The sequence below is a fragment of the Molothrus ater genome, chromosome Z (assembly GCF_012460135.2).
Source record: "Molothrus ater isolate BHLD 08-10-18 breed brown headed cowbird chromosome Z, BPBGC_Mater_1.1, whole genome shotgun sequence".
Classification (NCBI taxonomy): Eukaryota; Metazoa; Chordata; class Aves; order Passeriformes; family Icteridae; genus Molothrus; species Molothrus ater.
This window is the reverse complement of record NC_050511.2, coordinates 38,744,778-38,762,878: the sequence shown is the minus strand read 5'-3', so window position 1 is coordinate 38,762,878 and position 18,101 is coordinate 38,744,778. Positions and strand designations below refer to the sequence as shown.

The window sequence follows — 18,101 nt, the reverse complement described above, 5'->3', positions numbered from 1 at the left end:
TCCTTTCCTCTCCTAACTGGCTAGTCTACAAAAGAGACTGTAATTCAGTGCTATCAGCAACTCCAATTGGTCAAGTAATTGGAATTGTGATTCCAAATTTTCATAATGATTCACACAGGAATCAATCACTTCTGAGTAAAGGAATATCCTTCTCTTTACGGTTTTGTTTGAAAGTTTTCAAAAATCACCTTTTCAGAACTGTGCAAGAAATTATAAAGTTATAAAAACACTCAGAAGCTAGAAAATGACAGCATTACAACTGCCCATGCATCCTGTCTAGTCTTCTACTGTATGCTTAGCAATACTAACTTTCACAGAGACATCACCCTCCCTCTCTGCAGATCACCACATTTCTAAAGAGATCATTTTATCTCTTTCTCTTAAGATTTACAGTTTTTCCCCTCTGTCTAAGCACAAAGCCAAAGATGAAGAAATCCCAGCTTGCACCACAGATCAGCAGCAGCCTCTGCAGCTGTGAAGCACAGCTGCACTGTGGGCTACCATCTCAGTGCATCCCAACCAAGCTGCTGGGTAGTTATAATCTCTTCTAGTTAGTTCCCAGTTCACCAACTGAAAACCAAAAGACAAAGCCAGACACAGATCACAGACTTCCAATCTGTTATGCTGTAATCCTGCAAGGTTAAAAATGAAAGTTCTCTGCTGCCAAGAAGACCAGATTCACTGAGGCTTCCCAGAGGTTTTGAATATCCACTTCTCATTCCTGAAGGAATAAAACAACAAAACATAAACTTTTGCTTAAAAAGTGACATGCTTAAAGCATAGCAACTCAGTTACAGAGGGGTTTATTGCTTACTCTGGGTCTTAAACACACTATCTTCTAAGATGTTGAGATTTTGATGGTGAGGTAAGTAAAATAAAAGTGTCTTGATCTATTTTTTAAATTCCCGTAGAATTTCATAAATTGTTTTCTTACCAGGATTTTTTATTTTCAGAGACATCATCCTACTACCTACCAGACTACCAGGTTACAAATGTCTCTTCTCATGGTTAGAAGCAAAGACTTCATGTATGAGATGAAAAACTGTAACCACGCTCAATCTATCATCACAGCCTAAATACCTAACCATGTAGAGTGAACTCTGCAAAAAGGCCTAAACCGTTACCTTTCTTAGGGTAGGGGTGGCAGTTTTGACACTGGACATCAGGGTCTCCGGATGCAAACAAGTTCCATGTCTTTGGCTTTTTCAGTCACTAGTCAGGTTATTCCTTTCACTGGCATTCATGAACCTTAATGCATAGAATGCTTGAACCAAAGGGTAAATGAAAACATTTAAAAAACTCCCACCACTATAAACAGCTTTTCTCATTATTAAAGAGGATTATTTAATTAATAAACATTAAAATCTTATTTTAACTTTTTCATTACATAAGCAATAGAAAGTCCAACTGTTACTTTTAAGTGGCTTCCTACTGCTTCTATTTATTTTAGTGAAATGGAATTTACAAAGATAATTCCTTAATTTATCCAGAAATGTTTCAAGAGAATACCACAGTTTAGTCCAACCTAAAAGTAGACTGCACAGTCCAAGTACAAAGTAAGAAACTGCACATTCTTTTCTGTGCAGTTTACAAAGAATCAGAGAGATGAATGGCACTGAATTCAGGTATTTCTGATGTTACCACTTATTTGTTTCTCATCAGTCTAAAGGTTTGACATAGAAGACTATCAGATGGCAAATTACCCAGTTACAATTTGATAGAACCACAAAATTCTAAACCACAAAATTTTTCTATGTTCCCAAGGTTCAAACAGCAGTATGTCAAATATTAAGATAAAATACCTAATATTTCTTTTGCCTCAGGCATAAAATACTTATTTCATAATCATAATTTCTTGTATGCTAGAAGCTGATTATATTGTATAATTCTAATTTATATATACATAGGTATGTATAGTATATAATATAAAGACAGTACATAAGTAAGTGCGTATATATTAAATATATATTATCTAACTAATGATTAGAGCACATTGTAACGTATAGGAAATGTCTGTTACAAGGAACACAGGTTCTGTTTTTTCTAAATAGTGCAGAGTGATGCATCTGAAGCAGAACAGGACCTCAATATTTTGCTAGGAGATATTCCTCAATACTCCAAGTATGAAACTCTTAAATTAGAATTAGCGTATTGTAATTACAGCCATATATATAACCACAACTACAAAACAGTGAGGGCAGAGAGGCAAGATGAGCATAAATGCCTCTAGTTATGCTATTACTGTATATATATATTGAGGGACCAATCTCTGAGTCTGCTGTGGAGGTGAAGAGACAAAAGCACAAGAGATGTTTTAAGGAACCAGCTTTCTCAGAGGCAATTAAATTACATTTCCAATCAGACCACAGTATGAATGTTTTCCTTGCTGCAGAATTATCAACCAGAACAAGCAGAAACTGTCACAGAAGTTCCATCATAGTCTGAATCATGGAGAGGCAAGTGCTGATGACAGTTGCATGCACTTACCTCAAACAATATAAATAGACATATACTATTTGTTTCTAAAGTAAGTAGCATAGCATAGAATGATTTTCAGGATGATACAGTAGATCATGTTTACATGAACATTCACATGACGGAAAGAACTCAATACAAACAAAGGGGATAAAACCCCTCTAGTACAAACAGTTCTGTTGAAGAAAAAACAGATTCACTCTGAGGCTAGGTGATACTTGTTTAGCATCCCAGCTATCTCCACTGATAAGTCATTGTCTTCTCTGGCTACAGTGCTAGGGACTGAGAATGCTGCTATTAAATGTACAAATAACATCCAGTCACTGTGACATGCTACAACAGACCAATGCAAATTTTAACGTAATTAAGCTGTCTCTGCATATTTTCAGAAAACAATGCTTTAGTGCAGTGGGCCTGCTTATGCTCCAGTTTGTGCAAGTTGTGTGTACAGTCTCAATTCAGTCATACTGTGTGTTGACACAGACACTGGGTCAGGTTCTGACCACTCAACTGCATCCTCTCAGCTCAGGCAAACCTCCCAGAACAACTGAAACAATCTGTCTTCAAGTATCATGCATATACATCATGCTTACATTCAATTACATCTTTTGTTTCAGAGCACAGTCTTCACTTGGTCTTTGAAAAGGAAATTCAGCTTTCTGATGCCAACTAAACAAAGGTTAGGATGCCAAGCAAACAACTCTGAAGACCTCCAATCATCTGTTTAGATGTACTCTCTTCCTCTTTCAGAATTAGCTCAATCCCACACTTGTTCTTGTGAGATATAGACTCACAAGGACACTGCTATGATTCACATATGATCTACAGGACAAGAGGCATGTCTCTTAAATGCTCTGAATCACTGCCTACCTCTCTCATCTGCAATCTAGACATCCAGTTTCAACAGCAGAAATTGCATCTCCTTAATCATCCCTAGCCAATTATCGACTTTTCAGGTACCCTCACAAGGAAGATAGATTCTGACATTATGTCAACTTAAGTGGTGATTACTCTTTTTTTATAGAATGGACCAAGTCAAGATGTACTGAACTGGGGAATGCGCAAACACAAGAAGAGAGCATTTGTACCAGTATTACATAATTTGTTGCATAAACTGGAAGGTATGCAGTGAATAAGATATGCAGGACACTGCAGGAATGGAAAAATACGTAGCAGCAAAGGCAGTTAAATGCTTCCTTGGAAGAACAAAATCCTCTCCTCCTTCTGCAGTTAAGATAGCTAAGGAAGTAATTAAGTAATCTTTTTCTTACATAGTAACTGTATTATCACTTTGAATTATCCTGTGATAGTCTGATTATGTTATTACCAATCATCCTTTCCTCTGCGTAATGTTGGTTTTTACGCCCTGTACTGAAGCCATGGCTTCAGTCTGCTTTCTGGTGCTCAAAGTCATGACCTGCTAAAGCTAAGCAAATGTATCCTTTCAAACTGTCTTAATGTGTTGACAAATGTTTGCATTCACACCCTGACTTTCTCAAACATATTCATTACCTGAAATTACTCAGTCTCCCTCTCCCAGATCAAATATGGAATCTGTGTACCACTCAGCTACTGCCAAATGCAGTTCTAAGTATAGCCCCAGTTTCCAAACAACTTATGATCCAAAATTCACTGCAAATCAGACTCAGAACACACAGTGTCTTTACCTAGGTCTTGTAAGGTTGTTATTGGGATAGCTGCATTTGTTAGCATAGACAGGGCAAATTTTTTTACTATTTCACAGGAAACCTGTTTTTTTCCAGTCAAAGAATTTCTATTGAAGGCAATAACTGGTACCATCTGCAAGGTCAGGTACCCACAGCCAGACCTATAGGAACACCAATGAGTAAAAAACCATGGGAGCTGCCATCAAGAATAGTAAAATCTACCAAGTAATTTCCACGTGAAAGCAATGACACTCCATCTCCTGCATGATTTCTATTCCGATCAGGTGACAACTATCATGAAGCTATTTCCTTATGCCAGGAGGTCGTTATAGTTTTCCTGTAGTTCATGCCTTCCTGCATGGAACCTGTACATGGAAGTATGAATTTCACACTATAATTTTTGTTTTTAAAGCCAAACAAAATGATAACCACAGATTTCTAGTAAGACAAAATTGATCTCTGCAGTTCTAATATTTGAAGACTATGTCCTCAAACACAGGTAAAATTCTTCTTTTTTTAATTTGTGTAGATTCATTTTTTAAAATTATACAGCCAAAATATTTTATGGACAGATCCCTAGGGCACTATGTTTCAATATTTATGGCTTAGGTGACATTTCCTTGTAAAATACATTAAATTTGCAGGAAGCTACAGAGTGACATAAATCTTACTTCAAGACCTGTTCCCATAGCTCAATTCAATTGCATATAGATTGTGCAAATAGATTTCCACAAATATACTGTCAGTATTTGGCATACATGCGAATAAAACATGCACATCTATGGAAGTTTTGATTTATGCATACCATCACCTTGTAAGAGAAACATAACTTCCTGATTACTTCAGGAAAATAACAGCTTCGTACTTGGTCATCAATAAAAATCTTACCTATCCCAATCAGATTTCACTCTGTCTAGCACCTACTGATTCACACCATGACTGACAAAGATGGTGCTAAGGTGAAGCCTTCCTTCAGTACATCAATATCAGCTGAAATTAAACAAGGTTATCTAGCCCCTTCTGGCCCTTAGGTAGAGGTTATCAGTCCCTCCTTCTGGCCTAAAACAAGGACAGTTTCATCCACGTAACTTTCAGCAGGAACCTTTCTCTCTTATTTTTGATTATGTCAAATACTGGCATACTACAGGGTTTCTTTATTATCTAACTTCAATTATCTTTGGTGCAATTTAAGCTACTTAACTCCTCTTTTTGTTGTAGACATAAGGAGGTTATTCCCTTCCTCTTTTTTAATGTATTTGATGACCGGAGTTTTTATTCCACCAAACTTTCTCTTTCTTACCCAAGAAGCAGTTTGCTTCCCTAAGCATAAGGACACTAACCTGTAAAGAAAATCAATACTGATGCCATGAACAAAAGGCCTTAATTTATCTCATCTTTATTAACATAATGAGGGTGTAGATATTACCTAGTTTAGGCTGACTTCCTTTAGCTGTATGTAATTCCAATGTACCAATGAGTAAGACCTTACAGCTTCCTCTTTTACTTTCTTAGTTCATACTTCTTCTTGAAAAGCTGTTCCAACTGACCAATGTACCATTTGGTATAGTAAAGTCGTAACAGCATAGACTCAGAGTAAGAAAAAGTTAGGGAACACATTAATCTTACTTATGTTAGCTACCTGTAAAACCCAAAGCTTTTATTACTTAACATTTATGTTAAATACTCAGCTCTCTGTTTCAGGTACTTAAGTCAGATTTCACAGTCAGGATTTCAGATGGTTTCCACTTATAATATGTGCACAATGGCTACCACAGAGACAGAGTATAGTCTACAACAGCTTCCCATGACCTAAAGCAGAAGCTGCACCAGATCAAATTTAAGCTTATTTTCCAGTGGGCAGTCTTCCAGACCACAAAAACTACCACCATTCACAGACTGCTGCTGTGCAGGTTCAATGTCCAGGGTTTTAAAATTTCGTAACATTTACCCTTCACATAAAACAATTTATACAGTATACTGAATGTAAACCTGTATACCAATGCTTACAAAAATCAAAAATCAGGGTTAAGGTTTCCAGAGCAACATGAAGCCATGGTCTCTTCTAGTTGTGTGTTACAAGGTACTCTTCACATGGTCCCGTAGCACTGAAAAGTGTGACAGACTATTTGGCAAATGAGATATGACACTGAGTATCTTACACCCTTCCAATCTGTGAAGTATAGTTTTCATCTGGAAGTTTTATTACATCCAGAATTCAAGATTATAACCTGTAAAGATGCTGAAATTCCTTACCACATATACACTGTACTGTGTATTTCCAATACACACTGTGCTGCATATTCCCTGACAAAGACATGACAGAAGTTTATAAAAAAAGGGAGATGAAAATGTAAATGAGATGAAATTTGACACCTAACATAATTTAATGAGAAAGATCAAATAAAAAAACTTGGTGGTTCTTCACATCAACCAAGCTGAGTAACTCACTATTATAGGATACTGTGAAGATTTCAAGGTCCACAGCTTCAGAGACTGAGCAAAATCATGGAAGATGGGAATCCATCAAACACAAAGACATCATCTTTGTCTCAGGAAGTCCTCCAGTCTCTAGCACCTCAGAAAATATATGAAGTATCATTGTCAAATGCTGTTATCTCTAAATTGTGTTGAGATGACTGCTGGTGTCCAAATTTAAGTAAAGGGAAAAAATTACTTAGTACTTCTGTTGAGCTGAGGAATATAATCAGAACTAAATAAAGTAGAGTGCATTCAGAAAATTCTAAAAAAATTTAATATAAAATCATTATATATCATAGGTTACAACACACAGTACATAGGCATGACTATGCACATATGTACTATACACTGCACATGTAATTGCATACATAGTCACTTGTAAATAATCACTTGTAAAATGTAATTATGTATCACTATAAATATGAATTCATCATTTTACCTTTAAATTCATGGAATTACCATATTTTGTGGCATAATGCTGTCAAAGTTCAAATAAAATAGTTATAGGGCAACTTATATAGAAAATTTGCATTTTACTACACTACAAGATTTAGCAGTGGATGGTTCATCTCAATCATCTGCACTGTATTTTTTCCACAAAAAAGTTTCATTTCTTTTCCAAAGAGAACTTTCACACACTTCTCTCTCCTCTGTCACTGTGGAATGAGGGGCTCTTTCACAAAGTTTCTCTATGACTGCTATATCTGTGAGCTTTCTGAGGCTGTCCTCATTCTGTTCATTCAGCATATCCCAGAAATCTTTTGGTCTCCCCTTTGATTTTTCTGCTTGTCCTGAAGAAAATGTCCTTGGTGATCCTGTAGACCCATTTCCATCATTTCTGAAGATTTCATTGAGAATAGAGGTATCTCCAAGTAAGTTCTCAAAAGAATTTTTCTTGCAAATCTGAGCTTTTCTCTCTCCATTTTCTGACTGAGACATGGATCTTTCCTTTGGCAGCTGTGTTTCTTCTGAGTCTTGCTGTCCTTCACAACTTTTAACAGACAGCACGTCAATTATTTCTGATTTACTGATTAGTGAGCCAGATGCCATAAACTCCTTGAATGCCTGACTGTTTCTTCTTTGGAAATGTTGAGTAGCAATAGTGGGTGATTGTTTATATTTTGCATCAACAAGCATATCTTGCAAGTAGGAGTCCTTGTGAAGCTGTTCTGCTTCTCCCTTATGGCCCTCCTGGGTCTGTGTTTCTGTAGTTCCACTCAGAAGTAGTCCTTTAGCTGATGAAGGTCTAGACTTGGATCTTCCAAAATTAACAATGGATTTTCTTTTTCTGAAGCGTGTTGTACCCAGTTCACTTTCCTCACAGTTATGTGAAGCTTCTGCTGGTATTTCAAGTGAGAAGAAAGACTCCATCTCTGGATGCTTGGAAACATAGAATTCCTTCAACATTTTCTGCCTGGTTTCTGATGTAGCTTTTGCAATGTGTTCTGCAAGGTCCTTCACTGATCCCATACTAAAGTGAGATACCATTTCCTCAAATTGTCTCCTGTAATTATCAAGAAGGAAAAATGTGTTATGCTGACACCCTTAACAAGGGGGTGGGGGAAATAGGGAGGAAGTAGTTGTTCCAAGTCCTTTTAAAAAAGACTTGCTAAACAAAAATTGGATAAATGCATGCACAGGAGACATTGTCCACATCATCCTACCCAGTGAATTATGGAATATTTGTTTCTGCTAAAAAACCAACCTCTAATTAAAACAGATCACTCTAGTTGAGTGATCAACAATCCCACGATGGGAAAAGATATGAAACATTGCCTTTCCTGTTATGAGGGCTCCAAAAGGCAGGAAGATTTAACCCTCTTTTCCTCAAATACCACTTGACTGGGTAGCTCCAATCATTTGAGTGTGGTAACTGCAGACACCTCCCCACTCTGCCCTCCAATTACAACAAACTGAGACATGTAATCATCCTCATTCACTCCGTGGCACAGCCACATGTACTACAAAGTCTAGCTGCATGCCAGGTGCTAACAAACAACCTGCTCAATGCTCAAGAGTGAATTGCTTCAGCTCTTTGCTAGATATGGCTTAAGGATCTTGGAATAACAGCTTAAGTCACTTCACCAACTTAGAAAATTTTACCTCAATAGATTTTTCATAACTAATTACAATTTTGAACATTTTTAGAATGAAGGGTTCTCCCTTACCTGCATAATAAATATTTATAATTTTAGTGTATATAATAGTAAAAAAACCTAACAATTATTGGCACTTTGACAATAACAGTAGGGATAACTGAAGCCAGCTAGTGGATATAACAGCTTCTGAATGCTTACAGTCATGACCTAGATACCAACTTTCATATAGTAATTTACTTGTCTCAAGGCAAATTGAAAATATTTACCAAATACCTATTCTGTAGGTTTGATTAGCTAGCTACAGCTTTCCACTTTCTATTTCCACAAACCATCAGGCTATTTTTATTGAATTTCTATCTGCATAACAAGGGAAATCAATATTCCTATTAACAACAGCAATCATTTGGGAAAACAGAAAACAAGGAAACAAAAAATTATTATCCCTCCAAAAATAACGGGGGGGAAAAAGGATTAAAAGAGATATTGAAAAATACTGAGACCCATGCTAAAAAAGAAACATGAAGCCCATTTTTTTTAACAGCCATTCAATGCAAGTGATGAGATCTGGGCAAAATCAATAGGCAGTCAGAAGCTAACATTATAAAATGCCTCCTTTCTATACAGTTTAAACGTGCATCATGGGCTACTACTGTTTTGTAGTAGCCCATGATGCACGTAATACAAACACTCATGGTGATGACATCTACAGAGTTATGTAATATATGACCATTGAATCAACACGTTCAAGTAATTTGTGGATTCAATTAATTTTATTAATCAATTACAGTACTCAGAGTAGTGTGAGTCGAAGTTTCCCACTAATTCCACTCTTGCCATAGAAAGTAACAGTATTGCCTCAGCAGGGTTGAAACAAAGACAAATGCAACTACTCAAAAGGAAGTTTGTTTCAACCTTAGAATTTTACTTCCAACTCAGCAAAGCATTCTCACCTGCGTATTCCTTTGGGTGTCCTTCCAATTAAGAAGGTGGTTGAACCTACTCTGTGTACTCTTCTGCTTCTCTGGGTCACAGGATGTGTAACACACAGATGCTGTTGCTTACTGTTCTTCAACATTTCTTGCCTTTCCTTAACAACTTTCTTCTCTGAAGTATTGTCTTCTGGAACTTCACAATTTTTCTAGTAAAAGGAGACATGGACGTCATTAGAACAGCTGTGCTTCTGATGTAACAATGCACCCAACTGCACCCAATTCTGTCCCTTGTAACTAGCATTACTAGACTGAACACTAGGATTGGGATTTGGAGCAGAAATGCACACTCCCTGCTCAGTTGCAAAATTCCAGGGACATTGAAGGGAAGTCTTGGTTCTCTGACATCTTGCACAAAAATACGATCCTATTTAAACCTGAGTTATTTTTCTTAAACTCTCACAAATTCTCACCAAAATTTCCCCTTTGCCAAAAGATAGCTGCTTAGTAATATCCTGAGTCTCCCTACAAACTCTACTTTAGAGATTAAATCACAAATTGCATTCACACCTTGTCATCTGCTGTTCAAAATCTGGTTTCAAATCTACACTGTTTCTTCCCAATGTTTTTCTACTTGATCCATGTCCATTTCCTTTATTTTCATGGGCTGTTCACAATGTTCTTGAGCCTTAGGATCTCACATGTGTTCTCACTCCATTACTTTGGTAAGTAACCTCAAACTAGCATACAGAGAGAGATGTTAATATTACAGAAACTAGAGGCATAAATTTTCACTGTAAGACAAATGTACAGCTCCAAAGACCAAAATTTTACTTCACCATTATGTTACTCTAAACAACACTAAAAGCCCATCCCAATTAAGATAAAAACCCTATTCTCCCAATAATAGTATAATACTAGTAAAAAAATTAAGACTGAATTAGTAGATGTTATCTACAGGATAAATATTCTACGGTTCTCTTGCTAGTTATATATATTTGTTAACTTTTTTACTTGGAAAATGTATTTTCAAAGAAGAAAGCAACCATGGTTTTAAAAAATATTTATTTTTATGGATTTTTTTCAGGAAAAACACTTACAGTATTCTGATCTCACTACGACACGACAGACTATTTTTCACTGTGTTAGGAAATTAGGGCTGTATAATTTAATTCAAGAAAATATAACTTGATTCAAGAAAGTATAACTTGAATAGAATACAAGACAAACCATGTAAATGTCTGTCTTAAAGTTATGTTAGACCCCCATAAATGTACATCAATCTACCTCTCATTAAACAAGACTGAAGTATATAAGGCAGTAATACTTTGGTTTACACATCTGTTCAAACAAAGAAGATTTTTAATATCTTTGGGAAAAAAGCCAAGTGTTTTAAACACACTGAAAGTTATAAAATTGCTTGTCTTTGCAAAGAACCACATTTAATGTTAGAAGTATTATTAATTGCATATAAATGCACAAAGGCAATACTGAGTTCAGGAAGCATAAAATTTTGGGTGCACAGGTACACTGCACCACCCAAAAGAACAACATCAAAATACCACCAAATATATACAAAGAGCATGTCTTCTTCTACTTAAATAAGTTGTTTAAAGGTGGGTTTTTTTTAACTCATGGCAGAAATAGTTACTGTAAAAAAAATTATTGCAAGAACTGCAGGAGTAAATTCCAGTGAAAGTCTGCAGCCATTGTGAATTACTCCTGAAAAACTTCCCCGCTCCCCAGAGCAAAGGCAATTGGTTACAGGATACTCAGTAAGGCTGAAACACAACAACTGACTGCTGAACAGGCAAACATTTTAGAAAGCCCAATACCCAGCTCCTAAACTCAGGAACTTATTTTTTTAAAAAATAAACTTTTTTTTTTTAATAAACCTAAAACACTTTGTTTTTTTAGATGGCTCCATGTTTGTTAAAGGTCAAATCTGATGTTTATTACTCTGAATGACACAATGTGAGACAAGGTCTATGCATTAGTAAGATTTGAAAAATGAGATTAAAATATTCTAACTTTCTATTAGCATTACTATCAAAAAGTGAAAACTTCAGTCATTATTCCAGTGCTGTCAATATCCTACACCATTTTGCTTTCTTTTGAATTTGCCTTCCTGCATGGCCCTTCTAAATTCATTCATCTCATGGACAGTATATTTTTGATTATCTTTCAATATCTGCCCTCTGAATCACTGATCTCATAATGAAAACTTCTTTTCAACAGCTTTCTGTATTTTTCTGTTCCCCAAGCCCTTTCACTGACAAATTACTGTGTCCACACTCCTCGCTTCTACATGAAATGCCGTGTATAGTGCTGGTCATGCTCACACGAATTATCACACTTATCACACACATAAGACAATTTCATGAAGCAAGACAGAAATCAAGACAACTTGATTCAGCTAGAAGTCTCTGACTCTTGTTCTGCTACAGACACTAGCACATTTAATCTGTACTATTGAATGTCACACTCCGTATGACATTCAATATGTCATACTTGGATATTGTATGATGGAATAATAAAGGAAACAGAACTCCTTCTGTATGCTGTATATTAAAAGAATACTGACAGACAGAAATGACAGCAAACAGGAAAGTCTTTACTAAATACTTAAATGCATTAAACACAATATGCCTTTGCAGTGCAGTGCATGTTATAAAATTTCTATGGATCAAAGTGGAAAATTTCACTTAAACTGAACCAATCCTTTTTTGTCATCTGACAAATGATGTTTGTCTATATTGAATTATCCATAACACCATTATACATTTCTGTTTTCACAAATGTGAGGGGGAGGGGCACGAGGTGCAGCAAAATAATTACACTGACATCAAAGATAAAAAATTTTGATTGAATTACTGAATGCAGTATTTTTACTACTTTATTAAACTTTGTCCACTTCCATTTTGTCAAGAAAACCTTTACAGCAGCTTCAAAAGAAATGCACACTTTATTTACTTTCAAAGGCATACATATAAGACAAAGACCATGCAAGCAGTTTAGCAGAAGGCAGTGTTTTTTAATTGAAAAAATGAAATGAGAAAAAGTTACACTCCAGAAATATCCAACTAAATGCAAAGAAAAAGTTAATAAAAGTACAATAAAGTGAAATTATGAAGTGCTATGGTGAACTACGGAAAAACCCACAAAACTGTAGTCGGTCCTTCCTGTCTTATCCTTGTTCTCTTCTCCTATTCCCCCTAGATCTACTACACTTAAGACATTTTTTATATATTGCAATGGAAAGAAGACTAAGTAATTGTTCTGAAAATGGTTTCTAAAGTATTCAGAAAACTCAGGGATTATTACTACAATGGAAAAATACTCCAAAGAAAGCATATATTGACCCCTTTTATGTTCCATTTAGTCTATGACGGTTTTGATCCCTTCTTCTTTCGTTATGCAATTCCCTTACTCTTGAAAGAATATATTGAGTTTTGCATACCAATAACAAGTTTTGATTCCTTTGAATTATACATTACATAATGCAGCAATCAAGAGTGTAGCAAAAATGCTAGACTATCTGCACATTAAGTGTCACAGAACCCATTTAAGGGTAACACTCTTCAAGAAGAATGGCAGCAGTAATACCTACTTCAAGTTTCCATCTTGAATCTACAACTCTTGGACCTGTTAGCTCTGTATGGCAATCTGTCTCCCGATGCCTAGTTACAGCAGTTATTTAAAAACAGTATCAACCTACGAAATCAAACTTTGGTCTATCTTTGACAGTACAAAACTTCAGTATCTGTCCTTTTAACACACATAAAGAGGCAGCTCTATACTCTGGAACAATGAATGCCAGTCCACATATACGCATCATCTGACATGACTGAGATGATTGGACACCTTAAGCCAGTAAATTCCTTTTCTTTAGTCCCTTCAAGCAAGGCAAAGGACAACAATGTTTCACTTTTTTAAATACAGCAAGAGGAAAAGGCATTGGAGAGTAAGTGGGCAGAAGCTGGGAGTAAGATTAAGTAGAGAAACAGAGATACTTGTTTTTTAAACTGTCTGATGTCTGTGGCAGTTTGTTAAGAAATCAGACTTGGAGGATAATGAACATCCTTCAGAAGCCTGAAGCTGAAAATGTTTGCATAATTATTCTTCAGCCATAGTTGCACCATGTTCAAGCACCTTCCTCTCTTTTAGTACTTCATTACCCAAAGTATCCCTGCAGTAACTATTTTGCCAGATATATATTGTCTTATAACACTGGGGGCAAGGTTTATTGATGACTGGAAGTCATCAATAAACCTTGCCCCCAGTGTTATAAGACTTTTCTCCTTAGGTGTGCATGAAACCACTGCTGTCAGATATCCAAGAAATTTATCATTGCACAGTTTCATTATTTACATTTCTATAATAAACAAGAATAGCCTTCTAAAATGTCTAGCTGCCTTGCAGTCACCCAAAAAACAGAAAAGAAAGAAACAGTAAATTCAGTATGATTAACCTCTTGAAATACATCTTACAATAAATAACAAACCATTCTGCCATATCTTAATTTATACTTTCCCACTTCCCTCAAAACTTGAGAAAACACATGACTTTCCCAATACATTGAGAGTTGAAGTTGGTTTTGGATTATTGCTATTAATTTGATTATTTGATACTGCATTCCAGTGTCTTTATCTATGCAAACTAAATTCTAAATTATTTCAACTAGTCTTTTTCCCCTTTGCAGTTTTTCCTTGTGGTTTTTTGGTCTAGTTTGGAGGTTTTTGTTGGTTTGGTTTTTTTTTTCCCTAGCAATTTTTCCAATTATACATATCAATTATTATGACCCTTCTCTATGCTTTTCTTGAACATACGCTATTGCTACATATTATTTTTATTTTACCAATGTTTCTTTGCTGTCAGGACATACACAAAGTACCAAGAAATGTTTGATACCTGACTGTCCATTCTTGGTCTTGTTTCCTTCTCTCTTCTACACAGACTGATAAAGTAGTTTGAGTTGGAAGGGGACCTTTTAAACCCAATCTAGTACATGTCAGACAAGAATTTCTTCCTAAATTATTCTGTAGGTCAAGGAAGAAAAATTGTAATAGTAAATTGTAATAAATTTCATGCAGTTTCTTTAAAAATGACGTCCACATGGTGAAGACAAAAAATACAATTAGCAAAAAAAAGTAACTACTTTCACATGAATTTTAAATAAACTAGAATTACTTTTCTACTTGCCAAGAACACACTACTGAACAAAATGTACTTCAGAGACATATGGTGAGTTATAAATTCCAGTTTGAAATGAGCCTTACAATATTTCAGAACTATTTTTGATGTGGACATTAGTTTTTCCTTTGAATTTAGCTTTTTTAATGGAAAAGCAGTCTCTGAATGAACACATCTGCTGTTCTAAAAAAATAAGGTTGTAGAATGAGAATTACAAGTAATATATAGTCAACAGTCAATACCTTAATTGTCTTAGAAAATGAAGGTAACCTACCTTAACATTTTAGAATACTTTACGATAACTATATTTATACCAAGCTTTCTGAGTTAAACAATGTTTGGTATGATTTCAAGTGTATCTAATATTTGAATGTATCCTAGCAAACTAACAGCAGAAATATTTTTCAAGTTATAAAAACTGTTAAGATTTATCACAGATCTAAATTACTCCTCCAAAATATTTTGCCAGCACCAACACCCCAGGAGAATTAAATTTGATAAAATTACACAAATTTTAGAGTAATACGTAGTCATTTCCCCATGTGTGTCACATGTAGCTTTACTGCATAAACAAACTCAGACAAGGACATTCCATAAGCTCTAATCTTTTGCTTGGTACAGGACAATTGACTACTACATCAGTTGAGAACAGATTGCATCCTCTCTATTTCACATTTACTTGAGTCTGTTTCTTCTATAATCAGGTAACAGAGCAAGAATTTCTCATTAGGATCAATCTTAAGTTTTTCAACCTTCACCTAAAGTAACCGCTATAAGACATACTACCGTCTTTGATCAAAAAGCTGACCATGAATCAATATAGTTATTACTGTTGAGAATGAGAGGAGATACTCAGCCTGTCCCAGAATTCAAAGCTTAAGGTAATTGCTTATTCCAGCAGAAGCTGTGGACTTGCAGCCATCATCCTTCTGTCAAAGAGTAGTAGTAGTAAAACCAAAGGCGATGCACATACATCATAATGAAACCTCCACTACAAGCTTCAAAGAATGCCAGATTTTAACTCACTACATTATAAAAACACTACCAAAAGTGGAATAGTGGAATGGTTAATTCCATTGCAAACTGAACCAGTAAACTCAATAAAGCAGCATTACAGGCCAATCATTTTGGAACAATTACTTTAAAGCTGAGTATTTCCCCATCCTAAAAGAGAAAGGACAAAGGCATGTTATCTCCCAAAAGCCTACTCTTTGTAAATAACTATCTAAACTTGTTGAATCTGAAAGCTGTGCAAACACACTGCAATCAGAGTTCCTACAACTGATAGAAAGTCTTTGTTTAAATAATCTACAAAATGTCAGTGTAATACAAATAAGATAAAGTAGAGTTCTTAATGACACAACTTTTGTATTTACAGTATTCTCAACAGTACTTAAATCTGCATTGGAGATACAAAGGGCATGTTTTTTCCTAGGCTGACAGCATGCTTAGTTTTCTCATTTACACCACATTGCAATAACATAAAGAAGGGTTTACCATTAATCCAGGTTTTACTACAAAGCATCTCGTTATTTCTCTGTCAAACACTGGCAATAGTGCCAAATGTCTGTCATCCAATTCAGGGGATTAAGTCTTCCTTTATAGTGCAATTCTTGTACAAATTTATAAAAATACAGATAAAGTTTCTTAGAGCTGGTCACAGTCTATATTTTGGCCTGAATTCATGCTGCAGAGGTTGAATATGACAGCTGGCAGGAAGCTGAGGGGAGAATACATCCTCCCCCTTTTCAGTCACCACATTTCTGTTGCCATAGTGATTAATCCTCAATTGAATGGCTGTCTTTGTACATTTCTTTTCAGTAAAACTTTAGGTAAATTTAAGTTGAAAACATGTAGTTGACAGAAAAAAAGACTTTACATATTCAACAGGTATAGTACAAGCTCTTGTGACTAATACTTTTCCATATATTAATAAGTACAACTCGCTCTAACATGGAACATCATCAGTTTTTCAAATTAGTTAGTAGGTCCTGTTCCCATCTTCTGTCTTTCTTTGTGAAACCTCCAAGCCTTCTCCAAAGACTTCCCCATGCTCACACAGCCCCCCCCCCGCCCCCCCCCCGGACTCCTACTGAAGAAATACTACACATTCAGCTGTATAAGAACTAGAGAAAGCCTATCCCAGACTTCCATACTGTGCAAAACATTTAACGTAAGCTGTTTTTGCCAATTAACAGAGAAATTAATTAGGAAATTCATTAGGAAATGCATTAATTTAATTCAGAATAGACTAGAAACATTAGAAGATATTTAAATCTTGCCTCTGGGAGTTTTCTCTTTCTTATGGTAGCTAAGAAAAAGTTTCACAAGTAGAAGTTTCAGTGAAAGTTACCAAAACCCCAAATACGTAAAAAGCTTCTGCACTGAAATCAGGTTGCTTTGGAACCTGGAGCCCACCAAGAAAATAAAATCTCTAAAAATACTTAGTAGATGACTAAGGCCTTACAGAGTTAGTTAACACTTCCTTTCTTTCCTCGAAATTAATGTCAGAATAATTCTGAGCAAAGTATCACATTAATTACTCAAGACTTTTCTTTCTTTCTGAAAGGCTGAAGTAAATGTAGGTCTGCTCTGAAAATTACAGTCTGCCTTTCCAAGTCCACCATGTACAATCTACAAATTCATTCCACACATTTGCTTTAAGAAGCTTTTGTTTTCCATATGATTCTTTCTATGGTTACACAAGATAGTTTTTTCTGGTTTTCATCTTAATATATGTTCTTAACATATAGTGATGTGACAATAGACAGCAATCTTCAATTTGTTCAATGAAAACACATTGTTTAAAAAGTTTATTAGCACAATACTTGAATTTCAACTCAAGTGCAGAACACAGAGTGCTCAATGTCATCAAATCAGGCTAAACCAAACAAAATAATCCCGGAAAAAACCCAAGATATTTATTCCAGTAGATTAATTTGCAATATAATCTTTCTCCTTCACCTTTGTATATAACAGAGTGGAAAACCCTTCCTATGAATAATCTTCAGTGAAGCAGCATATAAAGTATGTTTTGTTGTCATATAATGGCTCTCGGTAGTCTTTACTGGAGGGCCATGTGCCAAAATGAATGACATGCATTTTCTACCTCAAGGTGTTTACTATAGCCTCATGTGATTCTCTCTGCATCATGGCATCACAAATAGAAATGAAACTCACACTTTAACCCTCATGACTTCTTAGCAAAGATTATGAGTAGCATGAGATCTCAAACTGCACAGAGACACACCTGTCTACTT

General features: G+C 35.6%; 1 protein-coding gene across 1 annotated transcript; it reads right to left on the bottom strand.

The window, feature by feature from the left end:
* Positions 1–6,875: 6,875 nt before the first annotated feature.
* LOC118699193 (DNA excision repair protein ERCC-6-like 2) lies at positions 6,876–10,336 on the bottom strand. The gene is given in 3 exon segments (XM_036402998.2): positions 6,876–8,124; positions 9,670–9,857; positions 10,219–10,336. Coding segments are annotated over 2 exon segments (1,116 nt in total). The 5' UTR covers positions 9,795–9,857; positions 10,219–10,336; the 3' UTR covers positions 6,876–7,133.
* Between the last annotated feature and the right edge of the window lie 7,765 nt (positions 10,337–18,101).